The following is a 27679-nucleotide window of genomic DNA, read 5'->3' as shown; positions in this document are numbered from 1 at the left end:
ACAGAGATGCCCAAATTGGTTGAATTTAACTTGGAACAAGTGTTCTTTACATGTACTAGATACTTTTGACTATTTACTAATTACATGTAGCATAGATAAGAAAGTAGACCACACACTTTTAAGCACATCTCCATTCTTCTACCACGTACACTCTTGACATGTTAGTAAAACATAAGCATCAACATCAAAAATTCCCATGATATGACCTTAAAAAGATGCATACAATATGCATCCAATTATTCATCATGGCACTTGACAAATTTCAAGAATGGGAAAAATCAATGAATGCATGGAGGTAAATATACGGGGTACAAAATGTTGTATGTGTACCTGTTGTTGTTCAAAAGACAGTTACATTCCATAAGCACTGTGATAACATGAGATAGAGCACAAGGAAAAGATATGTTTTAGCATCTACATAAGTATGGAGTCTCATAAAAGGCACACATTTGTTTACATTATCATATGATCAGCATGTAAGTACAATACAATACAATACAATACAATACAATACAATAATATTAGAGGAACTTATACATGTATAGAGCTCTTACAACAAGCAAGTACTAAAATAGACAAAGAATTTGAATTACAGCATAAATCTCTCATAAAATCTGTCCCATTTTGATTAATTACATTTCAGTTATTGCAAAGATTATAAAAATAAATACAGAGGTCGCAAACCATCAAGAATAATTGGATGATTATCGTCACAGCGAGGAAAGCTCTGCAGGGTATTAACCGTTCCTTCCGCAATTCTTTGAGTGTCTTAAATGCCCCCAAACAAGATTCTTTTTGCCCGTTGACAGAGAACAGACAGGTTGTAATCCACCCAAGCGAAAGCAGTCAAGTGGTGCATGTATCCCCTTTCCACGGTCAACTACATGTGCCCTTGAACAAAAGAAATATCGATCGGGTGCGATGTATGAGTATAGAGCATGCACTGATGGGCTCACAGACTCTTTTGTTCCACACAAAACCAGGCACCTGAATGGGATGACTGGGGTCAGCGAACACAGAAATCTACTCGAGCTCAGCTTCGATCGCTACGTACATGTTCATACGAGTTTCAGAGCAAAGCAGGCGCAAACTAAATCAGAAAAAAGGTAATAATGCTGCGATATACACATTTTTCCAAAAGAAAGAGAAATTATGGTGATAGAATGAACTTTTATCTTTTTATCAAACCCATTTTTCTGGGCATTACAACACAAAGAAACATGAATTTAGGCCACGAAAGTAGGCACTTGTATCTTCATCTTGAGAATCCGGTATACCAGGTTCCCGTATATCAATTGCTCCCCCGGGAACGGGTTATACCACGTTCCTGTCAGGAATGGATTAACACACTGCGCCCTACAGTGTGGGAACATTGTCTAAAAGGACATATTATACACACACCCTTAACCCATTCGCAATGAATCTTTAAAATTCATATTGACTTTAAACAGGAATCGAGAGGGTCCTGAATGCAAAAGCTTTATTTCCAACCTGGACTTTAGTGTATGGGGGACCCTGGTTCTTTTAACCAACAATCAAAATATCCTTGTTATTTTGGGTAAATCGTTAAATCAGGGATTAAAACACAGAAGAATATAAAAGGAATGAGACCTGCAAAATAACCTCATCACATCAGGTATCTTGCTGCACTCAAGCTTCTTAAAACAAGGTTCGACTGTATAAAATCTGGCAAAAGGGGATTCTCAATGGACACTTTATTAGAACAGCCATGCACCCTTGCTGCATTACAAAATCATCCCAAAGAGGTCAAACGTTTAAACTTTTCAATAGACCAGGAAGTCTCTTTCTCTTATTAGACATGATATCGAGGGTCATTGGAATGGCATTAAGATGATCTCCATGGAGAGAATTACTGTAGATCCATGCTACGACCTTTGACCTCCCGTCAGCGTGTAATAGTGACCGCGCAGGTTTAGTAACTCCTGGTGGCTGCCGCTCTCGACGACCACCCCTTCCCTGACGACAGCGATGATGTCGGCGTTCTGGACAGTGGAGAGGCGGTGGGCGATGATGATCGATGTGCGCCCCTCCATAGCATTATCTAAAGCCTCTTGCACGACCTAGCATAAAAAACAATGGTACAACAACCAAAATGTTTACCGTGTATTAAACTCAAAGGGAAAAGTCTCCTTGAGCAATTATCCTGGAGGGCATTTGGCCTCTGATATTTGAAAGGAAAATAGCAGCACAACACTGCACTGACATTAATCATGATTCAGAGATATATGCCCTTGTGGAAAAATTTGTCTGGGCATCAATCAGTGATTGTCCTGGGAAATAGTGTAGACAATGTGAAACTCCACACAAAATAAACATTGAGTGTGAGATGGACTCAGATAGATGTACAGTGCGTATAAAAAATAAGGTAATCCAACTTTGGAGGGTTACTATATGTGACCTGCTACAACTAAAGGATCCTAAAGTCGCTGACGGCTGAGCCGAGAAAATCGAGTTTGAAGTCATATCATCAAAATTGGTCAAAACAATCGGATTTCTGTTTTTGGCATTATTTTGTGGTCTAATGTTTTGTCTATCATCTGCCGAAATTTCGAAGCTAAATGATGAAAGGAAAGACAAGAAATCAGTGTTTTTCTGGGCCACGATTTTCAGACTTTCAACGTAACAGAAACATGTCCGAAGATTTGGATTTAGCCCTGCAGCTAGACTCCGCCCCTAGCAACGAGGGAGTGATCTTATTAGTCAGTGCGTGGCATCCTGGTTACTGATTGGTCATGCGTAGCCCTCTGGTGGCTAAGCTTGAATGAACATCGTGGAGGTCGCTAGGGGCATGCCTATTGTCAAGCAGTGGAAACTGTCTCGCCTCCCCTTGATCATGATATCATCGGAAGGAAAACTTTGAAGGCGTGTTTCTCGAAATTCTAATTTCGTCAACCACTTGACATGCCCTAATAAAATCATTGCTATTTCCACAACCGAATGTCATGCCATTTTCAGAAAATTGTCCTCCCCCGACTTTTGGATCCTTTTGCTGTAGCGGGTCACATATTATAATTGGGCAATTCCGTATGGGAAGGGCAAAAACAGCAAAATTCAAAGTTAAGTAAATGCTTAGAAATTTAAGTTTCCCGTACAGACGGATTGTTGTATTTACGGAAACAAAAAACCCTTTTCCAATAACTTTCCTCGTTTTTGTTGTACACACTTTTAAAGTTGGGAGACTATTTATTGTATTCATCTAAAATTTTGCGATATTAAATGAAAATTCAAAATGAAACAACTTAAATATCTCTCTGCTTTAACCATACTTCCACATCTTTCTTCCTATGCTTCAACAATCACATTCAATGAAGCATTCAGTCGCTCTCATTATGATATTTTTTTGAGAAACTTTCAAAATCTACTGACAAATTAATGTAATTCCGTTACCATAAAAATGAAAAAAGTTTTCTCCTGAACAAACTAATCACTGATTTTTTCTCCCCTTGTAAATTTTTTCTCTACATGTGACTCCCTGAAAACTCACAAAACATTTTGTGAAATATCTCCTTCAGTTCTTCTGTAATTGTGGTAACGGAATTACATGGTAACGGAATTACACGCACATCTAATATGGAAGAGAATGACATAACCTACTTTTGTGCCAATATGCACGTGAACTGTTCATGAAATAGCTTCAGGGCATTATCATTGAGCTTAACAGTGTTAGTGATTGGCAGTAAAGGAGTGAAAGTTGAAATATATGTATGGTATGGTACACTGACATGACTCGGCATAGCTGGATGCCTCTGACAGTGAGTCCTAACATCAGGGTACACGCTTGACAAGACTTCTTGTGCTGAAAGTCTCCTCCCTTCTTTCACCTTTTCTCATGCACAAGAACTACATGGAGACTGTGCTAACTGATAACTTTATAAGGTTTGCTACAGATACCCATTCTCAAATATTAAAAATCATACTGAATTCTGAGATATCAATGTATTGTCTTGCTAAAAAGTCTCATGGTTTCATACAAAATCTAAGTATAGTGACGAGGGACTATTGAATGGGTGTGATGCAGCATAAATTGAACAAAGGTTAGAAAGAAGAGGAAGGACATAAAATTTCTTTAAAATGAAAAGAGAGCACTGCTAGTGCTACTGACAGGGAGAAATGAACAGGATAATTTTGTGAGGAAAGATCAAGAATTTAAGAGAAGGATCATACACATTGTGATAGAACCAATTAGAAGTCATTATTTGACATGGGATGCCCACTGAATGTGACACCTTTGATCTTTTTGTATGCTAAAGGCTTTATCATCACCAAGTCGATAGTCTGACCTTTTATTGAACATGTCCTGTTTTCATCCTCAAGTCCTTTATCTTTAATGGTAAGTGTATGACTATGACCTTCTTTCATCTGTTTCTTAGATCTTTCCTCCACAGAGACTATGTATTTTTATTTTCATGCCCATTTGATACAGAGCATCTGCTACCCTTTGAAATTTGTTCTTTAATTTAATCCTTTCTTTTTAAAAGGAATAAAGAAAAAAACACCATTTATGATGAACATTTCCCCAGTCAGTAATTGTGATACAGCTCTAAAATAAAACATTTAGGCCTATACTTTCCCATCCTAAGAAGATTTTAAATATTAAAGTCAATGGGCTTCTGCTTCTACCTTTACTCTTCATGTTACCATTTGCTGTACAATCCAGTTTCCTTTCATACAAGTGCCATTACAGTGTATTTTATCATTTGCTGTCAGGCAGTCAAAATACAACTTACTGCAAAAGAGAAGATGCACACTTCTTGTGATTAAATGGCAACACTCAGGATGAGAAAATAGACAAAGTCAAAGAAGAAAGACAGAGACAGGAAACTTGTAGGAAATTCATAGGCCAAGTCATGATTACAGTCGATGATCAAATCACTGTGGTGTTTCTGAAGACATCATTTGGAAATTTTGTGTGGTCAGAAGTAAATACTAACATTATTCACAGGTTGATTAATCTGACTCTAACTCAGTGAGTTTGCAGATGGATAAAAGAGGCCCTCTTACCTTTCTATGAATTAACAGAATTTGGTGGACTCACTATAATGGTTCAAAAAGTTGTAGTTTGTCAAAGTTATTTTGCTGTATTCTATTTCATTTTAGTTTAGTTCATTTTAAGTAGGACTTACACTGTAAAAGAATTATCAAATTATGCACTACATTATATACCAGGGGGCAACTTCAGCTATTAGTAAAATGTCACAAGTTTTTAGTGATTAATATAAGCCACAACATATAAATAATAATGATTGAGCACTGGTGCAGTACCATAATAATATAAGAAAATTTTCTTTTCAATTTATGATTGAATTGTAATTTGTTATATTTGTCATTGAACCATAATTGCATCTTTTCACTTAGCAAATTAAAAGTTTCAAGCATCCTTTGTATCAAACATTGTGTTCAATGATGGGTATGCACACTGTGATCTTGCACTGTAAATTGGCACTTTATGATTTAGATTTAAATTCAGTGTCAATTCGGACAGTTTTTCATTATTTTCTTGTGCGTGTGCACATAATGTTTGTGTCAATACTTGTATGAAATTAACACATATTATCAATTATTGGCATACATAGGAAGAAGAAAACAGAGAAATCTGTCTTGCATGATATCAACAAAAGAAATACAAGAAAATTTGAGTATTGTTGACTGGATTTATAGAATTGTACTTGTGTAGGGCTATTCTAGCGTAATTCCGTTACCATGTGTCATAGATGTCATTTACCTGCAGAGTGTGAAATTCTTAACTTGAAAGTAGACAAATTTTGATGGATGTGGTCCTTACAAGTTACGAGATCTTGATTGACATAGTTACAACTTCAAATCACAGTTGTTAGCATGAAAATTTTATATTTTTTGACAATAAAAACTAATTTGTCACCTATGCACTTGTAGCAGTTCAAGGTCAAAGGCTAGAGAGTACTTATTTAGTGGTTATATTATAGCTAAAGGCATAAACAATCTTTATCAAGACATTTCAGAATACATGAGTACCAAGAATGTGTATTTTTTCCAATGTATTTCAGAAGGCGTAATTCCGTTACCATTTGTGTAATTCCGTTACCACTGACTTTCCAGGGAAAAAGCCTGCTGCTGTGAAAATGTGATGAAATATTTAAAAAACAATACAACTAAATTGAAGTTGACACAATCAAAGATGACATCAAACAACAACCTATAGTGTATGTGTTATAGATTTCAGAGAAACAACTCCCAAAGTCAGAGTTGAAGTTGTGACTCAATTCTCTGGTAATTCCGTTACCATCGGACATAGACCTCCTTTGTAACCAACCAAGTGAGAACATTTAACAAATTTGTATTTGGGGTGACAGTTTGAGTACCTCTGCATCTTTTAAATGTATCAAGAGAAGGCAAAGTAACCAATCCAGTATACAGGGTGAAAGAATATGAGCCAAAATTCTCTGATTTGTAATTCCGTTACCGCGGAATTGCCCAATTGTCAGCTATGGAGAGCTCAATGTTGGTTGCAAGGAAAGGGGAACTCTTCCTCTTTCTATTGATACCTAATTATGTCGACAAATGTCATGCATGACTGGGCACATGAACTTTAAAGACAGCAATAGCAAATTGAACTTTTTCCAAAAGTGCAGGGAATAACATAAAATCAACATTATCATCTTATTACTACAATCAAATTCTTGCGAACTCCTGAGGATTGTTAAAATTGAAACAAGACTTGCAATTTTATGTGCTACTCTTCTTTCACCTTTTCACTCTCCGTGTCGAGAGCCGACGTAGCCTCGTCAAGGAGGAGGATGCGGGGGTTCCTGGCCAGAGCTCTGGCAATGGCCACTCGCTGCTTCTGACCCCCGGACAGCTGGGTTCCTTTCTCACCCACCAGAGTGTCGTATCCCTGAAGGAGAGAGAATGTAGTAAACATTTCATAATCCCAACCATTGACAGTAGTGGTGGCCTGCAGTCACAAAAAAATTGATGTTGAGCCATACCATTTTCGAAAAAGGTTTGGTATCTGTAGGTGGTTTGATTGTACAAGCAAGATTCAGATTGGATTGATACATTTCCCTTTTTTTTTAAGCTAATTGTTTTTGCTTGTTTTCTTTTTTTTTTCCAGGCCATTAAAACTTGAAATTTTAAGATATCACGACAAGCCACCAGAGAAAAGAAAATTAGTGTTGAGCCCTGCTATATAACAGTTAAGACAGCTATGAGATGATCCGTTCCGTATGTTTCAGAGGTAATCATGTTTCTGAGCATCTATCACTACATTTGTACATCAATACAGATCGAGCAACCTTTTAATACTCTTTAATACAACAATTAAGGCGAATTTGCATACTGATTAACCCATTGAGGATGGTTTGAATTTGCTACAAAACACATTTCCCATAACGCTTGCCCGAGTATACTCGGGACTCATCCTCAACGGGCTAACACTATCAATACTATAAATGATACTAATAATAATGACAATATGTGTTTTATGTCTCTAGGATAGAATTTTCATAGTTACAGCACTTCTCTTCAGATTGCGTCCTGCCACAGACTAGCTCAGTTTAACCCCATCATGATACGCACCGTGGGGAGAGAGGAGATGAAGTCGTGGATGTTGGCCATCTTGGCAACCTTCTCGATGCTGTCTTCATCCAGCTCACCGTCAACGCTGTACTCGATGTTCTCCTTGACGGAGCGCGCAAAGAGTATCGGTTCTTGGCTCACGATGGCCATGTTGGCCCTCAACCACTGGACATTGAGGTCTTTGATGGACTTACCATCCACAGACTGTAAAAAACAAAAGGATATGTAATATACGGTGCACTCCCATAATAGCAAGCACAGTTATAATGAAATTCTTGATAGATCGAAGTAGAATGCAGGTCCCCAAATCATCTATACACATTTTTATAATAAGTCTACTTTAGGCCTACTGTTCAGCTATAACAAAATTTTGATATAAGGGAAGAAATCTGCTGGTCCCAAGAACTTGCATAGCTATTGGTCACCAACTTTATACCACCAAACATACCACAGAAAACATTTCCCCCACTTGTCCAAATGTCAACTTGGGTATTACAGTGACCCCATATACTCATAACAGGCAAGCTAGGTGCATAAGTAAGTCTGGCATTCTGGAACCTAGAAACTGCCATCAGCTATGCATTGTATTTTTTTCATTCTTTTGTTTTGTGTTTTTGATTTGATTTTGTTTATTTGTTTGTTTGTTTGTTGTTTGTTTGTCTCTTAATACAGACCAGGCACTCTCCTTTAGCTTTTGTCCACTTTGGAGTTGTCAAATATGTTATTAGCGCATGCAGGTCATACACCCCTTATTATTCATGCATTCTTGCCTATTAAACACAGCCATAGTTTAGATGCAGCATCAAAAGTCCTCCACTGTGGGTTTGGCAGTCCTCCTTACTGTAATCAGGTATGTTGCTGAACGTTGATTTGTGTTTATAAAACATTTATCGATGAGCATTTAATTATGACTGGTTATTCCTTGAACTCAGTAACGCTTTTTTTTAGTGGACAGGAGTGACCACACTGTCCTGAGACAAAGTATCCAAACACCCACCACTGTGCCTTCTTCTGGGTCATAGAATCTCTCTAGGAGGGATACGAGTGTGCTCTTCCCGCACCCGCTCTCCCCGACCAGCGCCACCGTCTGTCCCGGCTTGATCGACAAGTTCAGCCCCTTCATGACTGTGACGTCCGGCCGGGTGGGGTAGGCAAACTTTAGGTTGCTGTACTTGATCTCACCTTCCAGTCTTTGCTGAAATCAAATCAAATCAAATCAAATCAAACTAGAGAAGCACTCTGAGAGCGCAGACCTCCGCCAAGCATGCAGCCCATTTCCACCCGCACTGATCTTGTTCTTCCACAGAGATCAGTGATTTCCACCCATACGTACTGCATTGTGTGCTGAATGCCGCCCTATTTCCCAATATACATTGTAGAAGCCTTTGTTACGTCATAAACCCTCAGCTGCACCGCGCGTCTCGCCCTAGCAGAAACTAGAGCACGCACTTTATTGCGTGCATGCAAACCTCAAATACGCGCAGCCTGAACTCCCAAGTTCATTGACCATACCTGCCAAAATATCAAAAATCCTTCATAAATTTCCCAAAAATTCTCGGATCACTACCAAAAGTTAATCGTTTGTTACTTGTGTCATTCCAGACCTTTCCTGCAAGTTTCATCTCAATCCGTTCACTACTTTTTGAGTTATTTTGCACACGGACAAACAAACGAACTAACTAACTAACATACAAACCAACGGTAACGAAAGCATAACCTCCCCCCTTGGCGGAGGTAATCATAATCAAATTAGAAGCAGAGTAATTGCATGTGTGCTGCCTTGTGTTGTTATCTATGTAAGTGTGCTAGAGAACTAGCTGAACCTGAGCCCTACACTCACATGGGGGATGGCTCCCTGGTGGAACGTATAATGTCATTCATTCACCAAAGTAAGAACACATCCAACATGACTTTGACAACATCCTAAATTACGAAGATCATTCTCATATGTGACATCATATACTCTAATGGCTCTCACAAAAGATGAAATACACAAAACGGAGGCCCCTCTTAATACCACTCTAGCATTTTACACTCAGCTTCTAAAATTTACAAAGCTGAATTGAAGGGCTTTTTTTCAAAGACTATGTCCAGTGCAGTCAATTCATCCTCTGGATGTACTTTTGGGTGTGAGCACGGCTCAAAGTCACTCACAGGAAAACTATATCACACATACACAAATGGGCTGACTTCTTCATCCTTCCTAACTTCATAACGGAAAAGAGAAGAAAGATTGTCTGCATTTTGAAATGATGACCCACTCAGTGGATAAGACAAGTTATTACATTTGGTGCCGTCTTACGCTTTCAGCACACTGATGTGATTCTCGCGCTCTGTAGAGGAATGGAAATACTGATGTCAGAAATATTTTGATTGTCATACCCTGCACCATTTTTTTTTCTTCTGCATATCAGGTAAGCCTCACATATTGACATCTTGCAAACATCTCTGTTAATATCAAAGAAAGAGAACAGTGGAGATTTCAAATGCTTATTTACACTGATTCTCTTGACAAGATGTTCTACTTCTAACTCTTACTGTGTCAAAGACTTGGGACAGTGTGTATGAACACTATGAAACTTTCTCTGTCAATTAATCAGCACTCAATGGACAGAAAGAGGCAATCTGTCATTTCGGTGATGCTATGAAACATACAAGAGAGAGAGGGCGAGCACTTACTGGCTTTAGACCCTCCTTGGAGTAGTTATCGATGAGGGGCTGGGTGGCAAAGAGGTTCATGATGAGGTTTGCGGAGTGTCTGGCCTTGGCATAGTCAGGGAGGAAGGCTGAGGATTGCCCAAGAGAGATGCCAGCAAATGCAATGCCAAACACCACCCTGTGGGGAGTCACACATGCTAAAATTGTACACAATTTGTAACAAAAATTGATTTCAAGGCCTGTTTACATTTCCGAAACACATTGTAATAACAATGCATATTTTTGAACATCGTGTCATTCTCATCTGACACTATTTTGCTGATTTTCATGTAAGATCATCAACAACTAGAAATGTCGCTAAGGCGACTGGTATGCCTCCGCCATAATGCATGATTCTCCTAATAGGTCTATAGTACATGTGGACAATGTGTGATTACATTTTCACAAAATCGGCACAATATTAAAATGACAAGTTTGTCACAAATGTGTTGAATGTTCACCTTCCTTGACCTAGGTTTAATTGGATGAATTGCTAGGAGAGCATGTATTTGGGGATTTAAGAACTTTAACTTGACTTTGCCCATTCATAATTTTATGCATTGAGTAATTTTCAAGGTATGGAGAAAAAGTGCAATTTCTGTATTGAAAAGTAGATGGTTACCATTTTCATCTGGCCTTTGACCCTACGATTCATAGGATAATCACTGTCAGGCAAAACATGCATAAATATGTAGAAAGCTTCCAGATAACTGGAGCCACTTCTGAGATATGGAGGAAAAAGTCAGTTCAGCACTTTCCCTTGATCTTTGACCTTTTAACCTTTGAGGCAAAAAAAAAAGAAAGAAAAAAAAAGTTGCCAGAGAATCTCTATTAGGTTATATATGCATACAAAAAAAATAAATAATAATCCTGCTGGCATTGCATAAATATGAGGGAAATAGTAAAATGTTGAAGTGTTGCCCTTGACCTTTGACCCCTGACATTTGACCCCATGAACCCTAAATTCTCTAGATAATCACTGCCAGTCAGTACATGTATATATACATGTACTATGCCATGAAGATACCTTGAACAATTTCCAAGTTACGGAGAAAAAGTGAAGTTTTGATATTGTTACTTGACCTTTTGACCTTTGACCTCATGACCCCAAACTTTCACCAGAGAATTTTAATTGGGTAATACATGTATACACTAAGTTTTAAGAAAAAATCTCCAGGCATTGCATAGATATGGTGGAAATAGTGAAATTTTACATATTTGACCTTGACCCTTTGACCTTTGACCTTGAGCATGTGCACCCAAAAGTTGATAGGCACAACTTCGCCCCCTAATACATATACATGTACATGCCAAGTTTCATTAGGATACCTCAAAAGGTTTTTTAGTTACACTGTCCACAAAATTCATTACGGACGGAAGGACGGGCGGACAACCCGAAAACATAATGCCTCCGGCACCACTTCATGGCGGAGGCATAACAAACTAGATATATCGCTACGGCTACTGATATGCCTCCGCCATAATGCATGGTTCTCCTAATAGGTCTATAGTACAATGTCTTGACAATGTGTGATGACAGTTTCACACAATTGGCAAAATATTAAAATGACAGGTTTGACACAAATGTGCTGAATGTTCACTTTCCTAGAACTAGGCTCAATTGGATGAATGATTAAAATGTCAGAGTGCAGGTATTTGGGGAACTGATGATTTTTACTTGACTTTTGACCCTTTTATACGTTTATGCATTGAGTAATTTTCAAGGTATTGAGAAAAAGTATAATTTCAGTATCAAATGGGAAAATAGCATTATCTAAACCTGGCCTTTGACCTTTGACCTCACAGTTCCAAAGAGAATCACTGTTAGGTTGAACATGCATAAATATGTAAGTTTCATGATGACATCTTGAGTTACTTTCGAGATATGGAGGAAAAAGTGCAATTTAGCACTTTCACTTGACCTTTTACCTTTTGACCTGTGACCTTTTGGCAAGAAACTTCCCCAAAAATATATATGTGACCCGCTACAACAAAAAGGTCCTAAAGTCGCGCACGGTCGAAGCCGTGAAAATCGAGTTTGCAGTCAGAGCATTAAAATTGGTCAAAACTTACGATTTTCTGATTTTGATATATTATTGGAGTCTAACATGTCTTCTATCATCTGTCGAAATTTTGAAGCAAAATGATCAAAGGAAAGATAAAAAATGGCGTTTTTCTGAGCCATGTTTTTTGGCGTTTCAACGAAGCAGAAACTGGTTCGAAAATTTGGAATGAGCGCCTCAGATAGGCTCCGCCCCTAACAACGACCATAGTGATCTCATTGGTCAGTTTGCTGCTTGCTGCTAACCGAAGCGTGAAGCTCGCACACTGCCCAGTCGACTGGTGCGTGCGGGCGGGGTGCGCTATGCTCAACCGCTTCTCACATCCTGGTCACTGATTGGTTGGTGAGGAGACCGCCGACGCTGATGTGCTTGAATGAACTCTTCGGGGGTTGCTAGGGCTCACCTTCTATTGTCCAGAGGTGAAAAATGACTTGCGTGTTACGTGATCGCGATTGCGGCGCAAGGAAGATTTTTAGGGCGCTTTTCTCGAAACAGTAATTTTCCAGACGTCTCGACATGCTCTCTTTTAAACATCGATATCTCCGCAGCCAATTATTTTTATAAAATGTGTTATATATCAATTTAAAGCAGAAAGATTAGGGGACTATATCATGCAATTTTCAAATAATCTACCTCTCCCGACTTTAGGATCATTTTGTTGTAGCGGGTCACATATTGGGTAAATACATGCCATACATCAAGTTAAAAAAAAAAAAAAACCTTCAGCCATATTGCATTTTAAGGAAAGTAGTGATAATTTGAGGAGTTGACCTTGACCTTTGACCCCCCTGACCTTTGACCCATGACCACCGACTTCCCTAGATAATCACTGCCCATCGGTACAAGCATATATACTAAGTTCCATGAAGATACCTTGAACCATTTGCGAGATATGGAGAAAAACATGAAATTTCAATTTTTTTTTCACAAAATAACCTGTGACCTTTGACCTTTGACCCTGTGACCCTAAAATCCACACAAAGTATTATCCCCCAAGGATATACCCTCATACCAAGTTTGATGTAAAACCACCACACGGTTCTTGAGATATCGACAAAAACAAAAGGGGACGGACGGACGTACGGACGTACGGACGGACGGACGGACGGACGACCCGAAAACATAATGCCTCCGGCCACTTCGTTGCGGAGGCATAAAAAGGTACTGCTTTGTGTGTATGTTTTGTTTTTGTCTGTTTGCTTGTTTGTTTGCTTTATATAATACTTTTTCAATACATTACAAAATTTCAGTACTCATGGTTAAATGCTTGATCAGGATCCTACATAAATTTCTCAACAGCACCTGCTGCTTATGATATTCATTTATTATGATGAAATGGGAAAAAGAGAAAGGTACGTACTTGAAGACCTCATCGGGGAGCATCTCTCCCTGGTATACCAGCCAGCCTCCAAAACGGAAGGCCCCGGCGTAAAGGAAGAAGACCATTCCCTGAGTGATGGCAAAGGCCACGCCGTAGTACTGGGTGTTCACCTGACTCTGTCTGTTGGACACAAAAGGGTTAGAGTTGGAGCTTGATCCCATACTACCCATTTCATAGAGCCATATTATTATAGACCCATTGAGGATGGGTTGATTTTGCTACAACACGCATTTCCCATGGACGCTTGCCCAAGTATACTCGGGATTTGTCCTCAACAGGTTAAGGAACAATTGGAGGTTGATTTGTGATTACTTAGAAACTCAGTCATACATGTAGCCATTAGTCACAGCCCATTAGTAGTACAAGTCACAGTTACAATGCTTTTAGTGTTTTTAATGTTGCTTTAGATGGTGCTATTGCATTACATATAAAAAACACCTGAATTGGTGAAGTGCCTTACAATAATTGCTACTGCTGTATGTCGAAAAATCATTTTGCCTCACCATGGCAGCATCAAGGAAGCAACCAACAGCATTCAGCATTGAAGTCAAAATTATCCCAGATTACAATTGCAAACATCTTTATACAATGTAACTTTCATAGCAAGCAGGCTTTTTTGTTCACATGGATATTTTATGCAACTAACATTTACTGCATCCCTGAGTCCTTGTGCAGAAACAACATGAAATAGCTAGCAAGCTATAAATACAAAAGCAAGCTTTTCTATTTGTACGAAAATTTGAGAAATTGTCTTGAAATGATAATTTCAAGATGATTCTTCTTTACATCGTTTTACTATGTGTTACACAACAACATGGTGGCAAACAGAATTTAACAGAACTCAGAACTTCGTAATTTTTTAAAATACTGAATGGATTTGTTTCAATCTTTCAACAAGTGTTTCACAAATCTTTTCTCTAACCCTCCCCCAATCTTCAACTATTTACGTGCCTATGCATTTTGTTTACCTCGCCAAACTTTGCCATCAATATTCAGTAATCCATCCAAAATTGACCTAGTTGTAAAGTTAAAGGGATCGTATAGTTTTGGTTGAGACCTAATTTCAGATTTCTAACATTTTTTGGTGAGATACTGAGAAACCTCTTCAATATGAAATATGAAAGAGCATGTAATTCTATGAGGAATTCAACGTTTATTTGATGAAAATTGGTTTTGAAATGGCTGAGATATCCAAAAAAGAGTGATTCTAATAGAGTGTGGGTCCCACACTTTATTACGATCGCTTTGTTTTACTTTGTTTTTGGATGTTTCAGTCATTCCAAACCGATTTTCATCAAATAAACTTAGAATTCCTCTTTAAATGGTGTGCTATGTAATATATCATAAGTGTTTTCTTGGTATCTCACAAAAAGTTAAAAGCCCAATTCTCATCTCCACCAATACCGCACCATCCCTTTAACAAGATTGATTCTCGTTGAAGGTTTTTTTTTTAATTTTTGTGAAATGATACTTTGGCATGTTTTCATATATGCATACACTGTATTGTCATTTTCATGATTCAAAGGCTATTTGTGAAATTCGAGGAAATAAAAACCACTGCAGAAATTTCAGCTCATTCAGTAATAATACTCGGAGAAGGTAATCTCTATTCATCGCACAATATCCAGACATTTGGGCCAATCAGGGTAGAAAGTACAAGCAGGGAAGGTCGAGTGGTTCGACCTGGCAAATTTGGGAACAGCTGAGCCTTACACAAATGGAACTTGGAGCATGTCTGCATAGCTCTTGTACATCTTGTCTTCGAGAGTCAGCGAGGCAACAGTCCTCACGTTCTCGATGGCTTCAGCGGCAATCTGTGTGAAAGGAGACAAGATGGTCAGATCAAATCAAGGCATGTTGTGCAGGAATTCACTGACTGGCAAGTGTTTATTGATCTACCTACAAATGTGTACCTTGTATAGTGATTACAGTCAACTCTGTGTAAGTTGATGGTGCATATAAAGTGTCAGAACTGTAACAATACAATATTTTATGCATGATTTATAATGCTATTATATTAAGTCAACTTTATTATGGTAACATTGCTTGGGCAAATACATCATTAATTATTCTATGGTCAGACTTTTCCGTCTGCAGAAGAAAGCAGTAAGAATTATATGTCACGCCAATTACCTTGCCTCCACTAAACCTCTTTTTATGAAATGTAATGTTTTAGATATTTTTGAATTGAACAATTATAATATTGGTGTATTTATGTATTCATGTTTTAAAAATTGCATTCCCCCAAGTCTTTCTTCCTTGTTTCAGATAAATAGTGTTATTCACTCGTATTGTTTGAGAAATCCTCTGAATTACCATTTACCTCTTAATAAAACAAATGTTGGTTTATATTCTGTTTTGTATAGAGGACCTTTAATTTGGAATAACTTGCCACAGCCAATTAAAATGAGTCCATCTTTAAATGTTTTCGAACGAAGATTTAAATTATTCTTATTGGAAAAAGAAAAGTAATCTATGCATTCGGGTATTACACTGTGTTTGTTTGTTGTTTGTTTGTTTTTTGTCTCTTTGTGTGTCTGTTGTAAAACATGTATTTTCAATTACTTTGATTTTTAATATCTACGCACATTTATTTGTTCAACTTAATATGACTTTTATTATAAATGCTTTTGTTATGGTGACAGCTGCAGCTTATAAGACACATTCTGTTTACATTTGTATTGTCAATTTGAATTTATTTATATACCTTGTCTGAATGTTTTTTATCTGTTTGAATGAAATAAACGCGAATTGAATACCCTTGATACCTTCAAATCTGAAATAGAGACCTATCTTATCCTGCGAAAGGAGAGACAAGATGGTCAAATCAAATCAAGGAACGCTGCACAGGAATTCACTGACTGACGAGTGTTTATTGATCTACCTATACATTGTATTGTGATTACAGTCAACTCTGTGTAAGTTGACGGTGCATATATGTCATATTAATGGCTCAAGTCGACAAAAATAAAAAGTCCCAATTTACATTCAATACCTTTTAATGTGCAATTCCTCGGTACATGAAAGGCGATGTAAATGAAGGAATATAGCTTTGCAGTAAAGCCATGTGTGTGTGTAGTCCTTTAAAGGGCTGCTGTTTGGCAAAAGAAGACTCTGGAAGATCCATTGTGAATTCAGAACTACGCTGTGCAGGACTAACTCTTCAAGTGTTCAGTACTCGCCTAAAAACATGCAGGAATAGAGCCATCTCTTCAGTTCTCCACATCTGTGGAATTCTCTACCAATCAAACTTCAGAACTGTAACAATTACCTTGATACCTTCAAATCTGAAATAGAGACAACTATCTTTTCCTGCAACTTTTTTTTTGGAATAATGTGTGACACATTGTGGGAATCTTCTTTACAGACAAATGGCACTATATAAATGCTGTAATTGATGATAATGATGGTGATGATGATGATGATGATAATCATCATCATCACCATCATCATCATCACCAATGTCTTCACCATCGCCACCATCATCATCGCCACTGTCGTCATCATCATCACCATCATCATTGTCACGTTGACTATCGTCACTATCACCATCATCATCGTCATCATCACCATCATCACCATCATTGTCATCATCATCATCATCATCGATCACCACTGTCTTCACCATCGCCACCATCATCATCATTATCACTTTCATCGCCATCACCACCATAATCATCATCTCCATCATCGCCATTATCATCATCATCATAATCTTTTTCTCACCTTCCCTGCTTCCTCCAGGAGCTCCGAGTCCCGCTTCTGACTCCCCTGCATCAGTTTGAACTGGATGGCGCCGGCGGCAATCAGGAGTGGAACGCAGGCCAGGACCACTAGAGCAAGCTTCCAGCCGAAGACAAAGCCAATGACCAGGGCTGCTGCCAGAGTAACACAGGACTGGAGGAGAGAGCTGATGCGCACACCTGTCGCCTATTAATAGAGGTTGAGGGGTTAAGCAGGGCATGGAGGGGGTAAGTAGGGGGTGGAGAACCTGGGAATGGGGTGCAGAGACAGAACTCCCTAGTTGGCTGTCGCAAGGTAGCACCATAACCCTGTATGTGCTAATATGCGTAGCTATCCCATGTCGTTATTTCAGTGATGCCCACTTGATTCTTCCTTCAATTTCAATTTTTCAATTTCAATTTTATTTTCATATTTCTCGGTGGAAAATACATGATAAATGACAAAATATAATAATACAGAATGTCCAGCTTGGATATATAAGAAATAGGAATACAAACATAATACATAGCGGTCGATGTGTCATTTTCAATCAAAGTAAAGGATGCAAAGAGAAATACGATGGAACCTACTAAAAAGCAAAGCTTGTTGAGTGTAGGTCCCAACAAAAGCCTAGCGTGGGGAACAGGATGAGGAGCACGGGTACAATTAAAGACCAAAAGTAAGGATAAACAAAAGAGAATGACTATTAATACTCGGGGTACACTTGCCACGGGGTACACTTGCCACGATGCAATGTTGGCAAGCATCCCTTAGCCCGCTGAAGACTAGACTTGAGTATATTAGGGCAGGTGTCTATGGGAAATGCATGTCATAGTAAAATCAGTCTGTGCTCAACGGGTTAACATATTATATTCCTTGTTTGTTCTTTCCTTTGGTCGTTTGTTTTTTTTTGTCACAGTTCTCTTCTTTTGGACATAATTTTAGAAGCTTTGGTGATGTCTTTCTCCATTCATTATCATACACCTCATTTAATGAATCGTCAACTCTGATTGGTTAAAATTGGGGGCATAAAGTCAACAATGGCCTACAGTCTTATAGTACCCAAATTACCCCATAGTCCAAATCTGCCTCAGAGCACGAACAGCCCATTTTTTTTTTCTTTTTTTTGTAGGTATGCTGGTATGTGAACATAGGCCCTATACTATAAACATCTGGCTTAATTATATTTGTTATTATAAAACAAATACAGACTGCTCTTGTTTGGGCCATTGTTGATATCATTGCCCCTTGGGATCTCAACTCCCATTATGACCCCTGGAGCAAGCTCTTCAGGTCATAGCATCGAGTTGAGATCCCTACTAAAAGGCAGGGCCACAATGATATCAATAATGCCTTGAAAATCAGTCTACAGTTGTATAACTGTACAGATCGATTCAGTGACGTGCTATGTGTATTTTTGGCATGGGCAGCGCCATTACGCGGTGTCTTAGCCGACCTCCCCCCCCCCCCCCCCTCCCCTCTCCCCCACCCCCTTCCGCGCACGGAATGAAAAACTGATGCATGGTTGTTTTAGCCAATAGGCGTCTCGTACTGAGTGCACGAACGCTTGCTTAGTGCGCGAACCTTTGTTACAAGTGCGCGATAAACATGTTGCCCGGGGGTGGGGGAGAGGAGGGGGGGGTCGGCTAAGACACCGCAAAATGAGCTCATGGCTGCGCCCAGTGCCACAAATTGTCTGCTGCCCTCAACGAACCCGAATCGGTCTATACTCCTGGATTGAATAGAGTTGGTAGTGTTTTTCATTTCCCACAACATGAGTGAAATAGTCAAAGTACCTTTGTTCCAGGTACAATGCACCAACATACGTAACTGCACTGATTTATTTACAGGTGACAGAAGTAGCTGGGGTGAATTTTAATGGAGTTATGAGTCCAGACTCACCCCTTTAACGTTGGAGGCGTCTGCTGATAGTCTTGTGGCAAGGGCCCCGGTGCTATGATTTGGCTGGTCGAAGTATGTCACATCCTGGAAAACAATTGGTATGAGAGATGATACAAACATCATATCTGATATCCTGGGTCAACAACCATATAACATGCCATTCATCATTATCATTATTACAAGATGTATCAGTTTACAGACGTCTTGCCTGTATGATAGTAAATATGATGATGATGATGATGATGATGATGATGAACCAGCATTTATACTGTATAGTGACATTTATCTGCAGAAACAATCAAAGGTGCCTGGCTTCGCAATGTATCCCATATCATTCACAATGTTGCTGGAAAGGATAGGTTATCAGTTCAGATTTGAAGGTATCGAGGTTGTTTACAATTCCAAAGTGGCATTGGTAGAGAGTTCCACAAACATGATGCAAAAGAAGAGAATATCCCTTCACAAACTGGGTGGTAGACTTGAGGGCATGATATTATGGTCATCGAAAGATTTGAAATACAAAGGTGAATTAATGCAACAAAAATCACACATATACAGACTGTGGGTAAATAGCAATGCTTCAAAGAGTCATATCTAAGTGGTTTGTTATGTGAATGAAAGAAATAGCGCAATCATTTTGTGGTTTGTTTAACCCTAACTAGGCCGGGGGGTGCCTCCGAGGCCCCCCCCTCGACGTTTCGCACGATGTATCGCTATTGCGAAAAGCTATCGCCGCGACGATTCATGACTTTTTTCTTTTGAGTCTTCCGCATCTTTTGACACCAAATTTGCGATGCCCGGGCGCACGGTTCCGAAGTTGCGCATAAATATGTACGTGCATGTCAGACCAAAAATTGCTCAAAAACGTGAATTCGTGTACAATTTCAATGCAAACTGTGTTTACAGGCAAATTTCATAAAAGCGTGATTATTTTGGGGTTTTATTTATCAAAATCAATTCATAACATCTTGTTCGGAACAATGTCGCGAACAAATTTCATCGAAAAAACAATGAAAAATATAAAGTCAAAAAACAGAGAAATACATAAGAAATTCAAAAAACAATACAATACTTAAGAAATCTTTTCTGACTGCGCAATTTTTTCTCTTACATTTGCTAAGGACACTAAAAAGAATATTTACACAAACAAGAGACCCGGGGGTCACGCGCTCACCTGAGTATCGCAAGTTCACCTTCCATGTATTCTTGCAGACTTTTACCTGAGAACATTGGAAACTTTTGGTGGAGGTAGCTTTGAGAATGGGGGCATTGTGTCCATTTACATATTCCATCACACTGGCAAAAAATACCTACCAAGTACACTGTACTTTATAGAATGTTGGTTTATGCAACTTGGGGGAAAAAAAGAAGACTTAAAGCCCTATCACTTTAGATCAGAACTAGAGAAAATTATTATTAAATATTCATTAATTTAGGAGGTTTGGATCCCCTGGGGCCCCAGGGAAAGCATGGTGCCCATTCAAACACTTAGAAATCTTATCCCCATGGGAATGCTACAGTGTACTTGCCAAGTTTGGTGAAAATCCATTATGTTGTTTCAGGCCCGCATTTGGACCCCCCCCCCCCCCATCCCATCAAGCTGCCTTAGGTCCCACGGGGATGGAGGGGGAGGGGGAGGGGGGGTGGGGCACCCCTGATTTTCCCATGAACAAACTTGAAACAACAGTCATCAATATACTGACTAATTGTATCAACTTAGCTCAATCACTTCTGGTTCTAGAGAAAATCTGTAAATATTCCTTACAGGAGGGGGGGGGGGGGGGGGGGGAGATGGGACCCCTGGGGTCCCCAGGTGGGCATGGTGCCCATTTGATGGAATTGAGATTCTATTCCCCTAGGGATGCTACCTTCCAAGTTTGGTGAAAATTTGTGATGGGGTTTAAAGAACAAGATGAAAATTTAGAATTTCGGTCCAAATTTAGGCCCCCTGGGGGCCCCAGGTGGAGCATGGTGCCCATTTGATGTAATTGAGATCCTATCCCCCTAGGGATGCTACCTGCCAAGTTTGGTGAAAACTTGTGATAGGGTTTTCAAGACAAAGATGAAAATTTACAATTTCGGTCCACATTTAGGCCCCCTGGGGCCCCCAGGTGGGGCATGGTGCCCATTTGATGGGAATGAGATTCTTTCCCCCTAGGGATGCTACCTGCCAACTTTGGTGAAAATTCATAATGGCATTTTCAAGAAAAAGATGAAAATGTACAATTTGGGCCCCATTAGGACCCTTTCCCCACCCCTCCCCTGGGTCCCATGGGGGGCATCCCTGATTCCCCCATGAACAAACTTGAAACTATAGTCATCAATGTACTAATTCATAGCATTAATTTAGCTCTATCACTTCTGGTTCTAGCGAAGAAGATTTTATAAGATTCCTTAATTTTGGGGGTTTGGGGCCCCTCTGTGGACCCAGGGGTCCCAGGTGTCCCATCTCTCCCCCCCCCCCCCCCTCCTGTAAGGAATTTTTACAGATTTTCTCTAGAACCAGAAGTGATTGAGCTAAGTTGATACAATGAGTCAGTATATTGATGACTGTTGTTTCAAGTTTGTTCATGGGAAAATCAGGGGTGCCCTACCCCCCCCCCCTCCCCCTCCCCCTCCATCCCCGTGGGACCTAAGGCAGCTTGAGGGATGGGGGGGGGGGGGGGTCCACATGCGGGCCTAAAACAACATAATGGATTTTCACCAAACTTGGCAAGTAGCATTCCCATGGGGATAAGATTTGGTGGGGTATGGTGGGATATGGTGCCCACTTGAGCAAATTGAAATCCTATCCCCCTAGGGATGCTACCTGCCAAGTTTGGTGAAAATCGGTCGAGGGGTTCTCAAGAAGAAGACGAAAATGTAAAAAGTTTATGCACGATGCACGACGGACGACGCACGCCGGACGACGCACGCCGGACGCCGGACGCCGGACGCCGGACGAAGGGTGATCGCAATAGCTCACTTAAGGCTCAGGTGAGCTAAAAATGTGCCTGGTTTGAGCTTTATTTAGTGATTTATACCAAATTGTCTGATTTCATGCATCATTATGCATATCATTATGCATAAGTTAGCATAATTTAGCAAAAATGATAATTTCCAAAAAAAGTAACTTCATGGTACTTTAGATTACATCATAGGCAATGTGTGTGCCAAATTTCATCACAATCGCGCGGTTGACGGCCGAGATCTGGAGGGGGGGGCCTGGGAGCCCCCCGGCTCTATCATCTACCTAAATAGCCCAGCCTAGTTAGGGTTAATGATGAAAAGTAAAATAGAAAAAGCAATAAATGAATTAATAAATAAAATCAATGAATGTTTGAATGTTGGATGAGTGAATGAATAAATAAATGAATGAATGGATGGATGGGTGATGAATGAATGAATGAATGAATGAATGAATGAATGAATGAATGAATGAATGAATGAATGAATGAATGAATGAATGAATGAATGAATGTATGTATGAATGAATGAATGAATGAATGAATGAATGAATGAATGAATGAATGAATGTATGTATGAATGAATGAATGAATGAATGAATGAATGAATGAATGAATGAATGAATGAATGAATGAATGAATAAATGGATGGGTGGATGAATGAATGAATGGATGGATGAATAAATGACTTAATTCATGAATAAACAAATAATTGAATGAATGAATATTTGGATGGATAAAGGGATGGATGGATGGATGGATGGATTGATTGACGAATGAATGAATTAATGAATTAATGAATGAATGCATACAATTGTATGTGACTGATGTATAAAGGGCTTACACAACAATGAAACAACATTGAAACTGCACTGAATGTATGCACCATATATTTAGCAAGTCCAATTTTTTGTGAATTGGAACTTCTTGGACAATTTCGCGATTGTGGAGTACAGTACTGAGTGGAGAAACGTACATGCACATCACATTCATGTCGGGATGAGGGTTAATATTTTTGTGTGTCTTTAAATACGTGAATAGCACCCGACTCACGATCCGAAGTTTGCGGAAATAAAAACCTCGCGAAATGTTCAGCATATACAGCATTATGCCCACAGAGAAAGCAAATCTTCTACTTTTCCCTACAGTGACTCTTACCTGTCTGAGGATGGTCCAGAAAGCCTTACGACGGAGGCGGAGGGTAAGTTCCTCCCCAGAGACGGCCAGGCAGCTGATGCTGATGGAGTAACCCACAAACATGACCCCACCCAGGGCAAGGAACATGAGGGACCAGAACACTGCTGCCTCCTCAATCTCATCTGCCGGCAAGCTGAAAACCTGGGAAAATTTTGTTGGGTGAGAATGATAAGGGCGTGAAAGGTGCCTCAAACACTATATGTGACACCGTGCATCACAAAAACAAAGAAAAAATCGCACCCCTTGATTTTATGTGAGAACTCAAGAAATGTGAAATGGGTCAACCGAGTCCATTTTCAGTTTTCCATATTTTCTGAATAAGCTATTCCTCTACTATGCTATTCTCGAGTCTGGGATCATAAATTGATCAGGTTTTTCTTAAAAGCCCCTTTTCATTTCTTGAAAATCCTTTGCACACTCTTTACTTTCAACTCTTATAAATTTTGAAAGGATGATGCTACTGCTTTGAAAGTTAACATTTATCGCGAACAGAATGTGTTAATAGAGCATGCTCAATTTCAGCTTAATCTAATAATCCCTTCATTGCTGTTGCTACAGTGGTTTACATCATGTTTTTTTGTCCCATTCGTGGCACGGGAAGCATGGCTTAGTAAAGATTAAGCACCTGAACAGACCCTGTACTTCAGAGCCTCTTTTTTTTTCAGTTCAAACTTTTCCAGAGTGTTTGCTTTCTTTCCAATATTTATGTAGGTTAGGAGAATCCACTTGAATTGAGTTATACATCATTTTAAAGGTTAGAGTCTGCTCTTTCAGAATCTGCCCTAACTAAAATCCATGTCCAGCGACTTTTTGTTGTTTTGGTGGTGCAAGGTCACATATGGCTGCAGTGGCAACTTAATGCCCCTATCATTCTCAACTGACGATTTAGTAATTATAGTGAAAGTAATATAATATAGCAATAACAATAATATTAACTGATATAAGCATTAGACCTTTTATTAGTACTCTTTCTATCATTACTCTCTAATCTTATATAGCATTTCAGTGGTGGTTACAGCAGTAGGTGAATAGAGAGAAATTACACGATCAAACTGACAGATGCTCTGTCAAAATTACATGTGATATCCAGAAAGTTATCAAATATTTTGATATTACATTTTTCTATATAAATAAATGAAGAAAAAAAACCCAGAGATATTAGCTGCACCAAAATTATGTATCAGGATCAAAGCAGACAGGGCCATGATATCACAGCCTACAATTTCAACCATGTGACACCTGATGTTTTCTTATCTTACATTATTGTCTGTCCAAGTTGATGAAACCCCCTTGATTTTGCTCTTTTGATTCTGCTCTTATTTGTTAAAGTCAAATTGAATCTAGAGTGGCATTTCGCTTCCAATGATTCCAATGCAGCACTAAATGGTCTGGGAGCATGATGTTGATAATTTGAACAAACATATCATCTCTCCCACAGTAAAGTAATTGCTTACCCTAGGTAGTGCACAGTTTAATAATTGGTTTTAATCTACTGACATATTTGAACTTTAACTGATCTTTGAACTTTAAGTCTTATTTCCACTACGAAAGATATAATCATAAATTGAGATAATGCAGTTACTCTTGCATATTATGTCTCTTTGGAGAGAAATCCTTTCATATATTTCGAAGATGACTCAAATGGAACCTAATTTCACATCTTCAGTGGAAATCAGAAGAGACTAAACACACACGCCTGCTCATTGCACATTTTAACAATCCGAAACTGACAATCAAAATCTTGTACCATTTTCAAAAAAAAAAAAAAAAAATGTTGAAAGTGACAACAATTATAAAGTAAAGCTTACAAAGTATACAGAGTAGAAAGTTCTGTGTATACCTCGATAATTTCACTGAAGAGCAGAGCAAAGATGGGCATAGTGACACCGAGAACCCCCGAGAAAAAGGTACCGACGAGGATGAAATGCCACTCAGGGGCGTTCAACTTGAGGACCTCCCAGTAACTGACAGATGGAACTTCTTCCTCCTCCTGCAAAGAGAATGAAGTCAATGACATTTCAACACTGATGTAGTGTGGAGAATTCTTGCTTTCATACCTAATAGAGCAACCCTAAAATTTCATACTTAGGAATAACTTGGAATTTTCTCTTTTCTCCCAGAAGACAACATTAGCAGGTGTTAACATAATTGGTAACAAAACATTGAATGAAACTTTTTTTTCTTTCCTCTTAAAGTATAAAGGAATGTACCTACTAATGAGAGTAGTTGGCAGGTACAATGGACTTTTATTTTACATCTACAAAACTGTGTGATTGGTGGAGGAGGGAATGGGGAATTCTAGTTCTCTGCGGAGAAGATATGGGGGGGGGGGTTGCTGGCATGTGATGTACAATGTTTCACTTTCAGATGGGACAGTGAGCTGGGAATGCTTGGGAAGAGTCCCTGGAACCTCTTTGCTGACCCCCCCCCCCCCCCCCCCCCCCACACACACACACACACACACACACACCTTTTTTTTTCTTCTTCTTCTCTTCTTCACCAGCCTGTTTTTGTTTTTGTTTTTTGGTCTTCACCAGCAGAGGAAGAGCAGAATAAAAACCCAAGGAAATTATCATTTACAATAGCTGCTGACACTTTTAATTGAAGCAAGATAGGGAGAAAATGAAAAAATCAACAGGGAAAAGGGGCAACACCTGAAGCAATTTTTGCTGAAAAACACTAATTTATGATTTTGTCAAGATATGTGCAAACAGCATCTCCATGGATCCAGAGAAATGACATCAACACCAGCAAAGAAGAAAATGAAGTAAAGAAGAAACAAAGATTCACAAAACAAAAAGCAGGGAAGAGGAAACAGAAGAGGAAAGAAAGAATGAATATAGAATAAGTTGAGGAAGATGATAGGAAAATGAAGAAAGAAAATAAGGAACACTTCTCTGAACTCACCTGCTCAATTGCAAGCGACCAATTTATCTTATGACAGTAAGAGGGTTACGGTCCTCACACTGAGTTCAAATCACTGATCTGAACAGGGAATATCTGGATATCTCATAGGCCAATTGCTTTGAAGCTACAGTGACACCATCTTATCATGCACATTACCCATATGTGTATACAGAGCTCACAACATCACATGCTTGGTGAAAGTCTCTGTTGGAAAATGCATGCAAATTACCATACAGGGTGCCTGCTATTTCTATGGCAGCACAGTGGCTTCACTTGTTTGTGAATGGGCCAATGAGATATCCATTTAATTTCTACAGAGATCAGTGGTTCAAGCTGACAAACAGTGAATTACTTCTTCTTTATCCTCATCCTTCTTGTCTGAGTCGCTTCCGCCTGACATGTGGCGCGACTTCTTCCTGGACAGCTGCCGGGCTAGCTTGCTGTAGCTCCCTGCCCTCTTCTTTGTTGAATCCTCCTCTCCCTCATCTGTGAAGATATCAAAGGCATAATTTGTCATTTGCAGAAGAAACAAAAACCCTGCATTAGTGCTTTCAAATAGCTCTAAAATGTGAGTTGGGTAAAGAAACTACCACTGTAAAAATTCGAATTTGTATAATCAATGTTAAGTATTGTTAAATACACAAAATGTAAACAACAGTTATGATAGAAATGTTTCCAGACTAAACCGTCTACAGATACGGTTTAATTAGAAAAATACTGATATCTCCTTATATCTTAGACTTTACTGCAAACATTTTATATGGTAGATGTTTTGTGATACAACAGACATACACATATGCATGAAATGTGATATCATGAACATTTCTCATATCACTACTCCCAAAGATAAACTGGACCTTTAAGAGCATCAAGGAAACATCAGTCCGACTCAAAAGAGCGTTTTCATCGTGGCCAATAGAGACACAAGTTCATGTTCCAAGAACAATTATAAATGTTGTCATTAAAGTATTTTCAGATTGCACATGTAAAATAATTTTACAATTGATAATAGTATGCAACTTTTTTTACTGAAGTGCCCTCCCCGTTCAGTAGTGGGTAGGTAAATGATTGATCATACCCTAGCAGTCAAATTTCCCAACATGCTGCATGCGATTCACTCTCGCTCAGAAGATGAAAGGATAATATTCGTAATCGATTACAAAACATCACATAACAATCACAATTGGATATCTTCTAAGGCTGCAACACTGTCGACATATCTTTTTAGCTGATATTTTGCATTTTCATTGTTTCCTAAACAATAATTATTTTGTTATCGCAGCATTGTT

The 27679-nt window shown here is 39.0% G+C and overlaps 1 protein-coding gene across 1 annotated transcript in view; it reads right to left on the bottom strand.

Moving 5' to 3' along the window:
• Positions 1-1558: 1558 nt before the first annotated feature.
• The window catches only part of LOC139711140 (ATP-dependent translocase ABCB1-like), a 42242-nt gene continuing 16121 nt past the window's right edge, over positions 1559-27679 (bottom strand). The window contains exons 12-23 of the mRNA XM_071623059.1: positions 26743-26876; positions 25324-25473; positions 23445-23624; positions 19342-19425; positions 17443-17646; positions 15430-15530; positions 13696-13836; positions 10255-10411; positions 8573-8770; positions 7576-7779; positions 6746-6892; positions 1559-2081 (exon numbers count right to left, since the gene is read on the bottom strand). Coding sequence (XP_071479160.1) covers positions 1887-2081; positions 6746-6892; positions 7576-7779; positions 8573-8770; positions 10255-10411; positions 13696-13836; positions 15430-15530; positions 17443-17646; positions 19342-19425; positions 23445-23624; positions 25324-25473; positions 26743-26876 — 1895 coding nt within the window. The 3' untranslated portion in view covers positions 1559-1886. The remainder of the gene's footprint in view (positions 2082-6745; positions 6893-7575; positions 7780-8572; positions 8771-10254; positions 10412-13695; positions 13837-15429; positions 15531-17442; positions 17647-19341; positions 19426-23444; positions 23625-25323; positions 25474-26742; positions 26877-27679) is intronic.

The sequence above is a fragment of the Diadema antillarum genome, unplaced genomic scaffold (genome assembly GCF_040938485.1).
Source record: "Diadema antillarum isolate AM-2024a unplaced genomic scaffold, OU_Dant_1.0 seq00001617_RagTag, whole genome shotgun sequence".
NCBI lineage: Eukaryota > Metazoa > Echinodermata > Echinoidea > Diadematoida > Diadematidae > Diadema > Diadema antillarum.
Note: the sequence above shows the minus strand (reverse complement) of the source record. Positions and strands in the feature narration are given on the sequence as shown.